The 14,660-nt window shown below is 37.0% G+C and overlaps 1 protein-coding gene across 14 annotated transcripts in view; it reads right to left on the reverse strand.

Annotated features, from left to right (window-relative positions):
* SLX4IP (SLX4 interacting protein) overlaps positions 1-14,660 on the reverse strand; it is a 79,290-nt gene that overhangs the window by 9,491 nt on the left and 55,139 nt on the right. For 5 of the 14 annotated variants that reach the window (XM_080585567.1, XM_080585557.1, XM_080585564.1 and 2 more), the window contains 2 exons: positions 9,709-9,786; positions 6,997-7,085 (listed from right to left, as the gene is read on the reverse strand). The exons of the other annotated variants lie outside the window; for them this stretch is intronic. In XM_080585567.1, the coding sequence (XP_080441693.1) occupies positions 6,997-7,085; positions 9,709-9,786 (167 nt within the window). The remainder of the gene's footprint in view (positions 1-6,996; positions 7,086-9,708; positions 9,787-14,660) is intronic. 14 annotated transcript variants of the gene reach the window in all.

A 14,660-nucleotide genomic window follows, 5' to 3' on the forward strand; every position in this document is an offset into this window, starting at 1 on the left:
AACCTACAGGTCAATCTCATGCAAATACGACAGACTTACCAAGGCCTCAAAGCCAGTCAGCTGTTACATGTTTAAAGAAAAGTGAAAACCAGGAAACAACTTTCCTTTTTTAATGTTTTAAACCCTTATAAATGTCTCCACAGAGGGAAGTTCGGTTGTTGCAGCAGACCAGGGACTGGGGTCATTCTGGTGGATGGGGCATAGGAAATATGCCAGGAAATCAGTGGTATGACAGTAAAAGCTGATGACTGGCAGAAGGCAAAAGCTGACTGAGAATAAATACCAAATAAAGCTACTTTGTCAAGTTCCTGCAATGACAGAACAACCTGTTAAGATTTCTGGTAGGGATTAATGCTGCAATATGAGGAAATAAAAACATAAAATGCATTCTGTATCAAGACATCCATTTCCAAACTCAGTCAGGTTATAGCCACTACTGCAACAAAACAGAAACTTGTACACAATATATGCAAAATATGTGCAAAAACGCACATCAGAAATGCCTGCGTGATGCTTGGGTGTGAATGACCCAACTGATCTGTACAATTCCATGAGCCTTACCATCATATGTTTCAGCTTACGTTTCAGCCAAGCTATAAAATTCCTATTAGCTCTAATAGTTTTCTGTCAGAAGTTGAGGAACAAATTGCTCTTTAAAACAACAAGAACAATCAGACATATTCTTTGCACAGCAGGAATACAGAGAATTATTATCTAAAGCTAAAGTCAGTTAGATTTTATTCAGTACTAGTCATCAAAATCTCATAGATGCACAGCGACCAAATAAAACCTTTAGCTCACTGTAGCTTTAAACATTATCAGCTTTCCACCCTGCACCTTTGTTGGAGGCGCCCATCCTCTCAAAGTTTGCCAGGAGCAAAGAACATAATTCAGTGAAAAGTCTAGAATCTCAGCTCAAACCCGCATTAACCACCAGGATAAACTGGGACAGCAAGAGCACGAGGGGAGAGCAGAATGAGGGAGGTGAAAGGATGATGACAGATGATAATATCTTAAATAACCACAAGGCTTTGACAAATGAGCTCTTGTGAACACTGTTAAGTAGTTACATTTAAATCAACTAGATTACTCTTATAAGAAGCAACTACTAAAATCAGTAAAAGATTACTCAATTTGTTCCTCCTTTTTGAAGATTGCTTCATATGGAAATCATTTTATATGCTTAATCATTTATGCTCAAGTTATAGGACCCTCTGTACTACTACTATCCTTCATCTGTATTTTGCACTGAGGTACATAATGTTCTAATGAAGAGGTATTAAATTTGCTTACTGGCTTTAAGACAATTCAAGTATTATTTTTTATTTAATTTCTTATATACATTCAAATTCTGCCTCCTTTTCAGATAAATAATGCTCCTGAACAAAGATTTTTAAGTCAGTTCCTTGTAGCAGTATCTTGGCCTTTTTCCAGAGATCTTATTCAACTCAGCAGCACGCATGAACACTGTAATTGCTCTTTTCAGCAAAAGTACTTTGCATTTATCGACAGATGATTTTCATTTACAGTCCCAACGCCCTTTACTCATCTCTGTGAGGGTTTTCTGAAATTCTCCAAAGTCTTCTCTACTCTTAACTAATTGAAACAACTGTGTCATATTTCATTTCATCATTTGTCCACTTTTCTGGAATATTAAACAGCTGACAGCTATTATATTTTCGCCATGCAGAAAATAAATCAGTCAGTTTGTAAGCTACACGAAGAAACCAAGACAAGCTCAGACAAATCTCACTGAGGCAACCTCCAGCACTGCCACCCTCAGGTATCCTCCCTTCCCTTTTGCAGGAGCTTCCTGCCCCCACAGCAGGGCTGGCAGAAGGGAGCGCGCACACGCACACCCAGCTGCTCCTGCTCCCAGTTCACAGCGTTAGCTTAAAACCCAGCAAAGTTTGGTTTGCATGAATCCCTAGGACTGATACGTGGCAAGATGAGGTGCAAGCACACAGACCTTTTGGCAAACTCTGTTATAGGAGTGGTAATCTCCAAGGAGAAAAGGCAGACAGACGGGGAAAAGGGAATATTTTCAAACTGCCGTAGCTTTCTTCTTTATGACCGAGTAAAAAATGTTAGTATCATTACTTTGTGATGTAAATTCTCTGAGAGAACAGTCTTAAGATTCAAGATGATTTAAAGCTACACTGACATTGAAAGGGAAGTCTCATCCTTGTCCAACACATGGTCCCACCAAGCCCCTGCATCAACAGCAGCATTTGTGCAGCCACATGGTGAGAGCCTGGCCACCAAAGCTATCCAGTTGAAAGCTAACAATGAAAAAAAAAAACAAAAAAAAAACTTGTTTCCAGAGGAATCAGTGAACTACTACAGCTCCCCACACATGCCAATACTGACAGATGCTAAAGACAAGAACGCAGGGCTCAGCGAAAGGAAGAGAAAGCAGGAGGGACTGCGTGTTTCAGCATCAGCTCAAGCTGAATATGAAGGATGAGAATAAAAAAAGTAACAAAATCTGGAAGTGTCAAAAGTGGAAAATCAGAGAAAAGCAAATCTTTAGCTGTTCCACTATGTGGTATGCAGATATTGTTTGTTAGTTTGCATTTTCCCTTCTCTGCCATTTAAAAGAAGCAAATGCCCTTCATACAACTAACAAACTACAGTGTAATGTTATTTTCCTCTATATACATTTCCTCTAATAACTAAATAAAAGTTATGTTATATGAAAACAAATGAAAACTAGATTTTATGAAATTTAAAACAGGATAATGAAACTGAAGAACACAGCAAGTATTACAACAAAGGTTAATATTACATGCATTTTGGATGTTACTTGCAAACAAAGGTAGCTATCAGCTGCTACCTAAAGGGGTGATCCTGCTCTCTTCTTTGTCTCACTTTTTGTGTTGCCATCAGCAACTCTGTGGTTATAGGACGAATTGGTTCAGTAAACTGATGTGATGGAAAACTAATCCTCCAATTAAAAGAAAAAAAACACAGACTTTGCAAATATGTATTCTGCTAGATTAACTCAAGGAACTAATTCATCCTCTACTAAAGAATCATTTGGTTGGTCCACTTTAACCAGAAAGGAAAGGGATATGTAGCTGGAACTGGAGGGAATATGGACTGACTTGTTAGTCGTAACCCATCGTTACAGCAGTTTAACTCTGATATTACAGATACACACACAGTTTCATGCCAAGGTTAGCACTTTATACACCGCAATTTGCACAACTGTATTTCACAGCATTTCCTTCTTCCCCTACTTAATCTGATATCACTTAACAATAAAAGTATCTTTAAAGTATTTAAGATAGATTCCACATAAAATCTTCTACTAGAGATTGCAGATTGCTCCTGCCTGAAAAAATGTGTTTCCTTTTCATTCTATGTTCCAACAGTCACACTGTTGCAGCAGTGCATACTCTGATAGTAAGTTTCATGTTAATTACAGCTAACAGTACATGTTTTCATGCGAGGACCAGAAGCCTCTTCCCAGCATAATCAAAATCCACGCAAATTATGTCACCTGCAGTCTCATAATACTAGTTTTAATAAAAGAAAATTCTGTAATGTGCATAAAGTATGTCACAATGACAATTCATATAATCAGACATGCATGAAGATGATGAAATGGGTTGTTTTTATTTCACTCTTGAAGATTTAAAAAGCACAGGGCATACCTTTAGCATTTTTCTTTTCCTACTGTACCTATTTTTTGGTTTTATTTTGTTTTGTTTTTAAGAGGAATATTCTGGAAAACAGTTTTAATTTTTCTATACTTTTCTCTGCAACTTAACAAGGCTCAGTGGAAACCTTGAGATCTTTTTAATCAAACCAGGATCTCCTACTATCCACTTTATTTTCTGATTTCATACGTATAATAATTTCAAATTTCCGTCATTAGCTTAACCTCCTTCATGCCTTCCCTACAACTGCTTCCTCTCATAGATTCCAGTATAAAGCTGATGTGGTGGTTATCAATGAATACTCCATTGTTAGCACATTTTTAAATGCTCACAAGCCTCCAATAAGTCTTCCACACATTTCCATTTCCACTGTTTCTTCAGATAACCTATTTCCAATTTTCCATTTTAGCTCTCTACATAATAATCATGAAAATGTCGTCATTTTTACAGAGATGACTAATCTCTCTAGAGCTCTTTTATTTCCCTGGGTTTCCTCTTTTGCCATGTTCCCAAAGCTGTCTTCTTTTTCAAGATAAAACTATTCAAGATTACAAACAGAGTTTTGCAAAACAGGAAACAATGGCTTTATGTTTATACTTCGCATTAATCAGCCAGGCTATTCTTCCATCTTTTCCTTAAGACCTCCAATTTGCTTATGTATTTTCAATAACTTGCTCTGTTTCTTTAAACAAGATATCCCTTCTTCCAAAATGGTAACTACTGCCTGCAGCCTGTTTCTTAGATATGACCCCAGGCACACCCATTTCTAAACAGATTTTATAAAATAGAAAATTAAATATCAATAGATTTTCTTCATTTTATTTCAACTGTACTCCTTAGAAGTGCTCTCATATCTTCAATTAATTTAAACTGCTTTAGCTAATTTGACAGAGACTGCCTAAGCCACCTTTTCCTTGGTCTTACAGGATGCATCGCAGAAGGCTTCAAATTGCTTTTCTCAGCAATTGATGCTAAGGTTTGTGCTTGCAAATATCTCAAAAGCAATCTAATTATGAACTTTCCCAAGACGTAGGATATAAGAATTTAATTTTTTATCTGGCTACAACTCCTGGCACTCTTGATTTAATCACTCTCTATTCCAGGAGAAACAAAATAGCTTAAAAGACGGTGAAAAGCTGAAGATAGATGAAAAAAGAGTTGCAATAAGTGAAAGAAATACATATCAGGCTGACATAAAATTGGTTCAAAGTAATTGGAAAGGAAGGCATTGAGCCTGAATTGTCTTGACAGAGCTCAGGAAAGAATGTTTGACCCAAACCATAAAACTGCATAAAAGTAGTTGTAAAACAAAAACGAAAATTGTTAAGCCTTGACTAAGTCAATCGCAATGACAATAAGCAACACTGAAATGTGACAAAGTCTCCATTAACACAGAGTCAACTGCTTTTATAAAACACAGATAGACCCTCAAACCAAGGGTGTAAGCTGATTAAACAATTAAAAAAACTCGAATACAACATTATGAAATGATTCAAACCCAAACAACATACAGAGGAAAACAAAACATATGCCTCATTTTTAGCCCATGACAGAATACACTGGAGTCTATCAACAGAAAGGTCTTCTGGGTGGTCTTTTGCAGTCTGCTTTGGAGTTCAAGCACACTCAGGGCTAAATTGCATAGGGAAAAGCACACACACAGTGCAGATCCTTAGTCTTTGCTTCTGGAGTAACAATAACCTGAAATTATCCCTCAGTGGCAACCAAACACCCTCCCAGTTTGGCAAAGCACTGAACTATAGTCTAGGACAAACCTGGTATTAACATGCTGTAGAAGTATTGGGTCAACAAAAAAGTCTGCAGTGGGTCCTTTAAGTTAGTATGGCAAGAGTTAAGACGATTCTCAAAAACATTTGCTGGGGGTGTGTTCCCTTTTTGTTAGTTCTTCAAATCAGCGATAATGGCTTAGGGATAGCTTTATCTTATTCTCTCCTACCAACCCACCACACTGACCGTGCCAGCCAGCTCTGTGTGCACCTCTTGTATCTGTAAGTAAAGCAAACTCCCAAGGCTTTATTATTGTTTAGGGTACGATCCCACAGAGATTTTTGTTTGTTCTTTCATTGTTGTTTTTAAACACAAAAATGTTTAAAATCCCTTTTTAAACAACTAGGAGTTTCCATAGATCAGATGGAATCTTCAAATAGTCAAGCTGAAGTCCATATTGTTTTATTTTTCATTTACCTTCTTACTACACAGTCATGTGAAATAAACTAAAAAAAAAAAAACTTTAATCTGTTATTTTATGGAAAGAAAAACAAAACAAAATACACATACTAAGGGAGAGAACTTGATATCTTGTCAGAGCTACTTAAACAAGAAAGAAATAATGATTTCTTACTCAAAATGCTAAGACAGGATTTTCTACTTAAAGCATCTAAATAGTTTTTCAAGATGATACCGAGAAAGTAATAACTTTCCAAAACAGCAAAATACTTCTAAAGTTATATTTTTTTCTGTGAAAGAGAAAAACATTTCCTTGATCCTTCATCTTTTAATGATATTTACCAGTTATGTACAAGATTATTTACAAGATAATATGCATTTAGTATAACAAATACAAATCTGCTTGATATGAAAAAAATACTAAGTACAATGTTTAGAGGTTTTTTGTTTGTTTGTTTTTCAAGATGTCAAGTATATTTTAACATATCTAACAGCAACTAATAAAACATACATAGAGCTCAGCATGTAATGCTGACTTATTGTGAGCACAGAAGAAACTGCCTGCCATATAGCAGGCCATCTGGGTCAATGTGAACACTCCTGAGACAATCAGCAGTTAACTGCAGCATAAAATTCATAAGCCTTTGACCCTGACAAAGCCTTCAAGATGAAATATTTAAGCAGAATTGTTTATGGTATTTAACTACACACCAGTGCCTTTTTCTCCATAAATGCTTGGGGATTTTTTTTTTTTCCCAACAGGGCTAGCACTGATCCATTTGAGTTGTTTTGCAGAACAAGTGCTAAGAAAACATACAAGACAGCCACTGACATTAGAAACTGACCCATTATAATCTTGGAAAGTAAAGTATTACAAGGACAAAATACAAAGGAAAAAAGAGATCCGTAAAACAAGGTGCCTTATGCGACTCAGAAAATGCTGAGCTTCCAGAAATCCCCATTCTCGTCTGCTTCAGACAGTTACTTCAGAATGTCCTTTTGAATACTCTGGACCAATTGTTAATGGGAGATTTTGGTTCCAAGATAACATTCACAAATACGCAAATAATTACAACTACATATAAACATTCATCTTACCACTGTAAAACAAACCAGAAAAATTATAGAACAGTTTTGTACATACCAATGCACCCTCTTCACATGTCCAAGCACTTGGATTAAATTCAAGTTTACTGACACAAACTACAAATTTGTCTGGAAACACACGTAGCTCTGTGCAAAAAGAATTGAAAAGAAGATTGTAAAAATTAAACTCATATTCTGACATGTATGCATTTTATTTTTGTAAAGAAAAGATGGTGTAAATGGCGCACTAACTCAATTCATGCACAACACTGCTTGCTTACTTCTTTTCAGGATCACATCACTGATTTTTTTTTCTGCTTTTTATATCATTAAAAATAAAATAAAATCAATAAGTCAGTTTAGTTCCCAAGAGGACAGTCACAGCTGCAAATTAGTCCAACCACACCTCTGAACAACTATACTAGACAGAACCAAGAGAAAAAACACTTCACAATGATTTCTTTTGTGCTATTCTGGTGATTAGTCTTTTCATAGCAAAAGCTACAAATTGTGTTTGTAATACAGCACAACATATTCAATCAGTACTTGATATAAAAACTCAGCATAAGACCAAGTCTTTCCAACACTGACTACAGTGATTTTGAAGTCACTAAATAAATTAGTTAACCATTAATGAATGACGTATTTTACTCAAGATCACATGGTTTGTTGTGAATACGCCCAAGTTGCTAGTTACAGAGGATTGAAAATGGGAGGGTTCTCAGATTAGAACAGACCAAGCATAGCTTTATTCAGCCCCTAGAAATGCTATGCAAAGAGGAAAGCTGGATACTTTATTTGACATATCTGGTAATTTCCAGATTAACACCTTCATATTTTCACCTGAATTTTTTCTCCCTTTCTTTCTTAAGAGAATTACTAGATTTTAAAGTTTGCTGTACTTCAGAAACAAGTCACAGCACCCTATTTTCTGGGACAGGAAGACACAGCATGCAGAAAGATACCCAGGAGGTTGACTTCAGAGATTTTGGTAGAATATCTCCACATAATGAACTGAGTATACTCATGATGTACATAATTCACCAGTGCGGGTCATTCATGTGGGCAACTCCTTCTCTAGAAGGCAGTGCTCCTTCACCACACCAGCACGTGTCCAATAGTATCTGACAAACCATTCCAAGTGCTTACCAGCATTGGCTTTGCTAGAGTAATTACTATGAAAGATGGGGGTGTTAAAACTGATTACCTTGTACTTGCCTTTGGTTGAAAAAGTGTACACAAAGACCTCAGACGCATCTTTGTTGGCAAAACTACTTGTTAAGCTACTGTAACTGGATAAAGAGTACGATGAACCTTTCAGAAATACCAGCTCTGGAGGCAAAACTGTTTCCAAGGAAATATTCATGCTGTGCTTTATGACCAGACTGCTGTTTCTCTGCTTGTATCCTCACGACGTGAGAAGCCACCCCAAAAGTTCTTGTACAATGGCTTTCAAACTGACCCAGACCACTTCCAAATGAGATGCAAAAGAAGAAGTGGACAGCCATTGCAAGGACTGAATTTGTTGTGTGTGGTTCCAATAATCATCACTTTGTAAAGTTTACTTTGGATACTGAGACACCATTTACAGTATGCAACATTCTTTTTCTGTTAGGCCCAACGTCCATTTTTTGTTTGTGAAACTATAGATATATCTTACAGAAAAGAGACATTGGTATCAAATTATTTTGTGAGGCTGTGTATTATTCTGGTAGTTATTGGCAGTGAAACCCAGCAGAATGAAGCTCCTCTCTTGCTAGAAACTTTGTGCAGAAGAAACGTTTGACTACAGAATCAAAGCCTTTCTTTTTAGCAGCCCTAGTACAGCAAGTACATTCCAGTTAGCAACTTTTATTGTTATATTTTATGACAATCTCACTTGCTGGTTAACAAAATGAAAGTATCTTTAGGAACAATGATATTTGATTGACACTTTAAAAAGGCCCGAATTTAATCTACAGAAAACAATGCAGTGCTGAGACACTAATGCACAATCTATTGGTCCAGGAGACAGGGGAAACAAGTTTGATGAAACATTTAAAATCAACACTGCAATGGATTAAAAATAGTTGCTATTTGAAGAGATTTAAACACTGACGAATCCAATGAATTCCTATACAAATATGAAATACCTTAAAATATCCATTCAATTAGTCAATATTTTTAAAGGAACCTGAAAAATGTATTTTACTTTTATTTTATTTAATATGAAAAGCTCAACACAAAGGGCAGTGATCATTACAGCTCCTCTTTATTGCTGTTGGCAGGACAGGATTGATATCACTTCCTTACAGAGCATCTTGGCTTGAGAAGACATGAAAAAAGATCTGGTCCAATGACATCACCTAAGTTAAGGTTTTATAGCACTGAGCTGAATGAAAGCTTTTTCTTGCATACACTTGTACTACACGGTTGATGTCACAAGACACTCAAGCAATAATGAAGTGATTCATACTGCAACCTCTGGTTGATTCACCCTGCAGAGACTCAGTAAAATGCTGAGTCTCATCAACTTACAGAATTTGGTGTGGCTTAGCTGATTATCCTGGGGGCAAGGTATACAAAAATTTAAAATTAAGTTAAAAAGATCCATCATATGGTAAGAAACACCTCTCATTTTTCAACAAGCATCCTCTTGAGAAAAAAAGTCAAGCTCTCAAACAGATCTTGATTAAGCAGACCAAAATTTAACAACTATTAGTTTGCATCATTTTTTTTCCTCCATTTTTAACAAAATTCTAAGTAATATTATTAGAAAATGATTTCTTACCACGATAATGTTCCCCTACAGCACAACGGAGATTAACCCATCTCTTCATAAAATAGGCAGTAATGTGAAAACTGTTGGCTGCAACATAAAACAAAGAGATGATAATAATAAGTGTAAAGGTATATCAGGCATTTTGGTCTCAAAGCGTTGCACATCTACAAAGATAAGATTGGTTGAAAGAAGCTGCGGCTCAAGAAAACATAACTTTAAAGAAATATTTTAAAAAGAAACTGCTCATATTGAAATCTCAAGAAATTACTACCTGGAACAGGAGAAAAAAAATCTAAACCTACTAAACTTCAAGTTCTGGTACACAACCACAGAAATATAGTTAAGTCAATTAATTGATCACAGTTGCTATCCACGTAATAAGCTACTGTCCCAGTCATTAGTCCACAAGGCTAGACTCCTAGTTACTGCTATGTTTTCATTCATATTCTGCACGAAAACTACGGGTAACCCTTTATTTAACTGCATTTAACTACTTTCTGGAGAAAGACAACATGCTCAAAGCTGATACAAAAAAATGCCAGCTATAAAAAAAAATGCCAGCTATAAAAATCCACAAGAGGCCTAATTACCTCCACTTGCATTGAATTAAGTGAGAAATGCATACATTTAGACTCCTCAGTATCTACAAGCACACAGAGCTAGCCTGGCTGCCCCAGCAATACCTGTAATGTACATAGAGGTTTCTTCAGTTTCCATTCCTGAGAATGACAGAAATCCTTGTGCACCAGGAGCATAAGAAAAGGACAGAAAGGATTATATTACAGCAAAGAGACTCCAAGACTAGAGCTAAGGAAGTCAGCTTTTACTTTTGTTCTACTTTAATTCCCAAACGACCCTGGGTAAATCAGAACTTGATTCATAAAGGTATTTAGCAACTTAACTCCCACTGAAATTGAAAGAAGTTAGAACCTGTGACTCCTCCTACTCCGTCTCCTCTATAGTCTCTCCTTACACCTCAGTAAAATGAATTTGCAAAAGGCAATTAATGACATTTCCCCTGACTCTGATGGGTTCTGCAATACTTATAATAGTGCTCTTTCCAAGACAGTCAGCTACCCTAGGTGCAATTACCACAGGAGTTCAAAAATCAAGTGCTACTGCTGTTCTTCTCTCCAAACATTTAACAGGATGTAAGGGAAGCCCATACGCTCCTGTCCCAATCCCTGGAGTGAGTGCTAAAGCATATCGTATTCGTAAATATAGAACAAAAAATGCACGTCCTCTCCTGCAGTCTGTAGCTCTCCTACTTGTACTCCAGATCTCCTAGAGCTCACCATGAATTGCTGCTCAGCATCGCCCCTCATTAAGAACTATAGGTATTGATCATAATCAATCCCTTTGAAATTTATCAGCCATCTTTTTTCCTTCCCCTCAGGAAGATACTGAAAATTTGACTTCCCGTTAAAGATCAAGTCAAGATTCGACAAGTTAAGCCATCCTTTGAAAATGATGAGCGCTAGAGAAAAAATTGGATGTAATCCACCACCTTTATTAACTGAATATTTATGAACACAATTAAAGAAAATTACTTTTAGCAATTTCCAGTTTGGCATCCATAATTCTTTAACATTATTGGTAGGATTAGCCAAATCAAGGAATTTGCCCTTCACATAAATAAGTGTGATGATAGCATTTCCACTGTGATCTCTATAACGCCAAAAAAAAGTAACATTCACAGAAGTACAACTCTCCAAACAAATTTCCAAAACCAGAAATAGGAGTCTTTCCACCTCCGTGTATCTGAAAAATTTTATTTTTCTTGAGAAGCAATAGAAATGAAAAAAGTGTGAATCTTTTGCTTTTACACAGAGAAGAGCACAATAATTCATTCATGAAATTCTTTTAAGAATCAGGTGACACATACATCTGTTTATTTGTCTTGCTATCCTGGTATTCTCTAAGAGGTTATGCATTTAATCGTATTTGATTGACTAATGGCCTAACAAAGTTTCAAATTCTTCTTCAAGGCCCTTGATTCAGCCAGTTACTGTTCCCTGGAGCAGAACACCTACCTCCAATCTATCAAAATATATGCATAAGAGATGCAGAGAGTTTCACACTATTTTTGCAGTGTCAGCTCAGGTCTGACAGTATTATAGAGCCCTCATGGGGAACTGGCAATATGCTCTGCCTGGAGGGACTAACACTAGAGAAGAATTTTTCTTTCCATGACTATTTGCTGCTTGACTTTGCTGAAAAAGCCAAAAGATTATTTGCTGTTACTTATTGCTAGCAGTAGAAAAAAAAGTTTAAGACGCATTGCATTTAAAAAACCTATATTTTGAAACTATCCCACAGCTACGCTTATCAAATGTTTTGAAACCCTCTTGTATGCAACATCTAATCCAACCCATAAAGTCAGCTCGAGTTCATAAACTTCCCAGTATTAAAATTGTCAGGATTATTGCAGAACTATAAAAACTGTGCTATCGTCTTTCTGCTTCCTGCAAGAGAAATATATTATCCAATTAACCACTCTGCTTCAAGGAAGAAGCAGCTAAAAAGTAAGCCCCACAAGGGCACCTTATCTCACAACCTCATGCACCTTGCAGGTGTTTTTTTTTTTTTAAACTTTCTACACAGTTACTCCGCATGAGTCTCAATCTGCTCTAAGATTCAGACCTGTCCACCATCAACGCTGTTTATATACTAGCATATGCTGATGTTGATTTAGGGCAAGCTATGCATTATGCTCCAGAAAAGAAAGCCAGTGTATACTCTGCGAGCACCAAAAGCTGCTCGTCATGCTGTCTGTAAGGAGGGACCAAGTGAGATGTACCAAATAATCCAGCATTAACTCCTTTTAAGCACACTGTAGGAGGTTTACCCTCAAGCTGCAAAGGACTTTTGCAGCCGGTAAGAGAGAAATTTCACAGATCCTGGGATCAGCAAATCTACTCAGCCTAACCTTCAGGTTCCTCTTCATCATACAATGCAGAGACAGCTCCATTTTGTAGATTACCAACAGAGAAGCAGAAATATAAATTTTGTTAGTGGTCTGGAGTCTTTTTTTCTTCTCAACTGTGCACCTAAAACATCAGATCCCAGTTCCAAAAAACAAACAAACAAGCTAAACCAAACCAAAACTCTGGAGCCCCCAGATGTGACTGAATAAAAGTAATTCTAGAAAAGCCACAGCTTTCTCGGCTGTAACATGCACCAGTGAGTGCTGCCTTTTAGGGGAACGGTAATTTGCCCTGCCTGTTATATTTCATAGTCCCAAGACACTGAGAGGAAGTATCAGACACTGACTCTGTGCTGTAAAACTATCCAGCACCACTTGTTTGCCGAAGGAGTTAGAGCCAAGCTGCCTTGAGCTTCCAGCGGGCTGCCAAGAGGCGGCTGTGGTACAGCGTCCAGCAGCGGGAAGCCCTCTCCCACGGCTATTCGAGCCCGCTCATCTGGAGCCTGGGAAAATGCCTCTGAGCCACTGAGTTATCTGGAGTAGCCTGGCAGGTGTTCACCTCCCAGCGGAATCGGGCACCTGCACGGCTCCGCAACCAACTTGGGGCAAGTCTTTGCCAAAGCCACAGCTCGGGCCTGAGGAGGATGATTGCCCCCCGAAAGCTTCCATATCTGAGAGGCACCGATTTCTCATTGCACAGGGGTTTTACACCAGATTTAAACACAAATAACAATAAATAAAACATTTTTTTCTCCTAGCCTAGGCATTTCATGTTTCTAACAGGTTATCCTTGTCTAGGACTGCCTCTGTTCATAAAGTAAGATCACAGATACTGTCAACATATGTTAAAGATGAATTTCTTTGGTTACAACTTGAAAATAAATATATAGGTGCATTAGGCTTTCTGAAATACTGTATTGTACATTTAAAAATCTACATTTTGCTTATGCTAGATTAATTATTCCATGCAAATCAAGCTATTCGAGTAATAATGTTTACAGTATATAGAGCTTTTCATCTTCAAAGTGCTCTACAGACATATTATTACACCGTTTTTTAGCGGTCATATTTCTCCTCTTAAAATTATTCACCACCAAATCCAAATTCCTCATCATTTGTAAACTTAGAAAAGAACACTTTTATTCTAAACCTAATGTTGATTCTGCATGTTTTCTCTCCCAGAAGAAATTCAGTTCTTCACACCATCTGCTCCAGGTCACTATTTCTAATTTAGATGAGATTCAAAACCAATTGTTGCATGTAAATTTAAGTCTAAGTCTAGGGTAAGCTAGGGGCAGCAGAATGGCAGGGAACAACACAAGAAGCCACCAAGACTTCCTGAGCCTTTTCTGGTGTTCTGAAAGGGTACGGGATTTCCAGGGCATTATCTCAGATCACACACACAAAAAGTATGAGCTTCATGTGTAACAACTACAAGCATAACTGATCTTCATCTAATGTAAATTTTTATACAGCAGATAACCAATGGGTTCAGACCAACTTATACAGCTGAGGATGTCAGCCAGTCTTTCCATACATTCTCCCTTCAGTCTAAAAGATTTTTAATTATTTTTTAAATTTTCATTATTTCAAGTGATAATTATATGAAGTACACAGGAAAACATGTAATAAAAAACATCAAAAAAACCTTTTTTCCCATTTTTAATACTTAAGAAAAAATACATTTTGGCCTTTAGATTTATACACAATAAACGTGGCCTAAAAGAAAAGCCTGAGTACAGTACTGACTATATATACACGTATGTGTGTGTGAATACGTGCATGTCAGGAAGAACTAGGGCATATAAGCTAAGAGGCATTAATGCAGCACTGCAGGCGCTATTCTCCATGCACAAAAACAAAGCACTCCTCCCTTATGGTTCTACCAATTGCTCCCTTGCGCTGCAAATATGCAGGGTCTGATCTTGATAACTCATATATCTGCAAATAAATTCAATGATGCAGTTTTGTTCTGTATTTTCCAGGGTGCCTTACAGCCAGTTTTAACCAAGTACAGGCAAAAATTGATTATTGA

This window comes from Anser brachyrhynchus, assembly GCF_964034855.1.
Source record: "Anser brachyrhynchus genome assembly, chromosome: 3".
Classification (NCBI taxonomy): Eukaryota; Metazoa; Chordata; class Aves; order Anseriformes; family Anatidae; genus Anser; species Anser brachyrhynchus.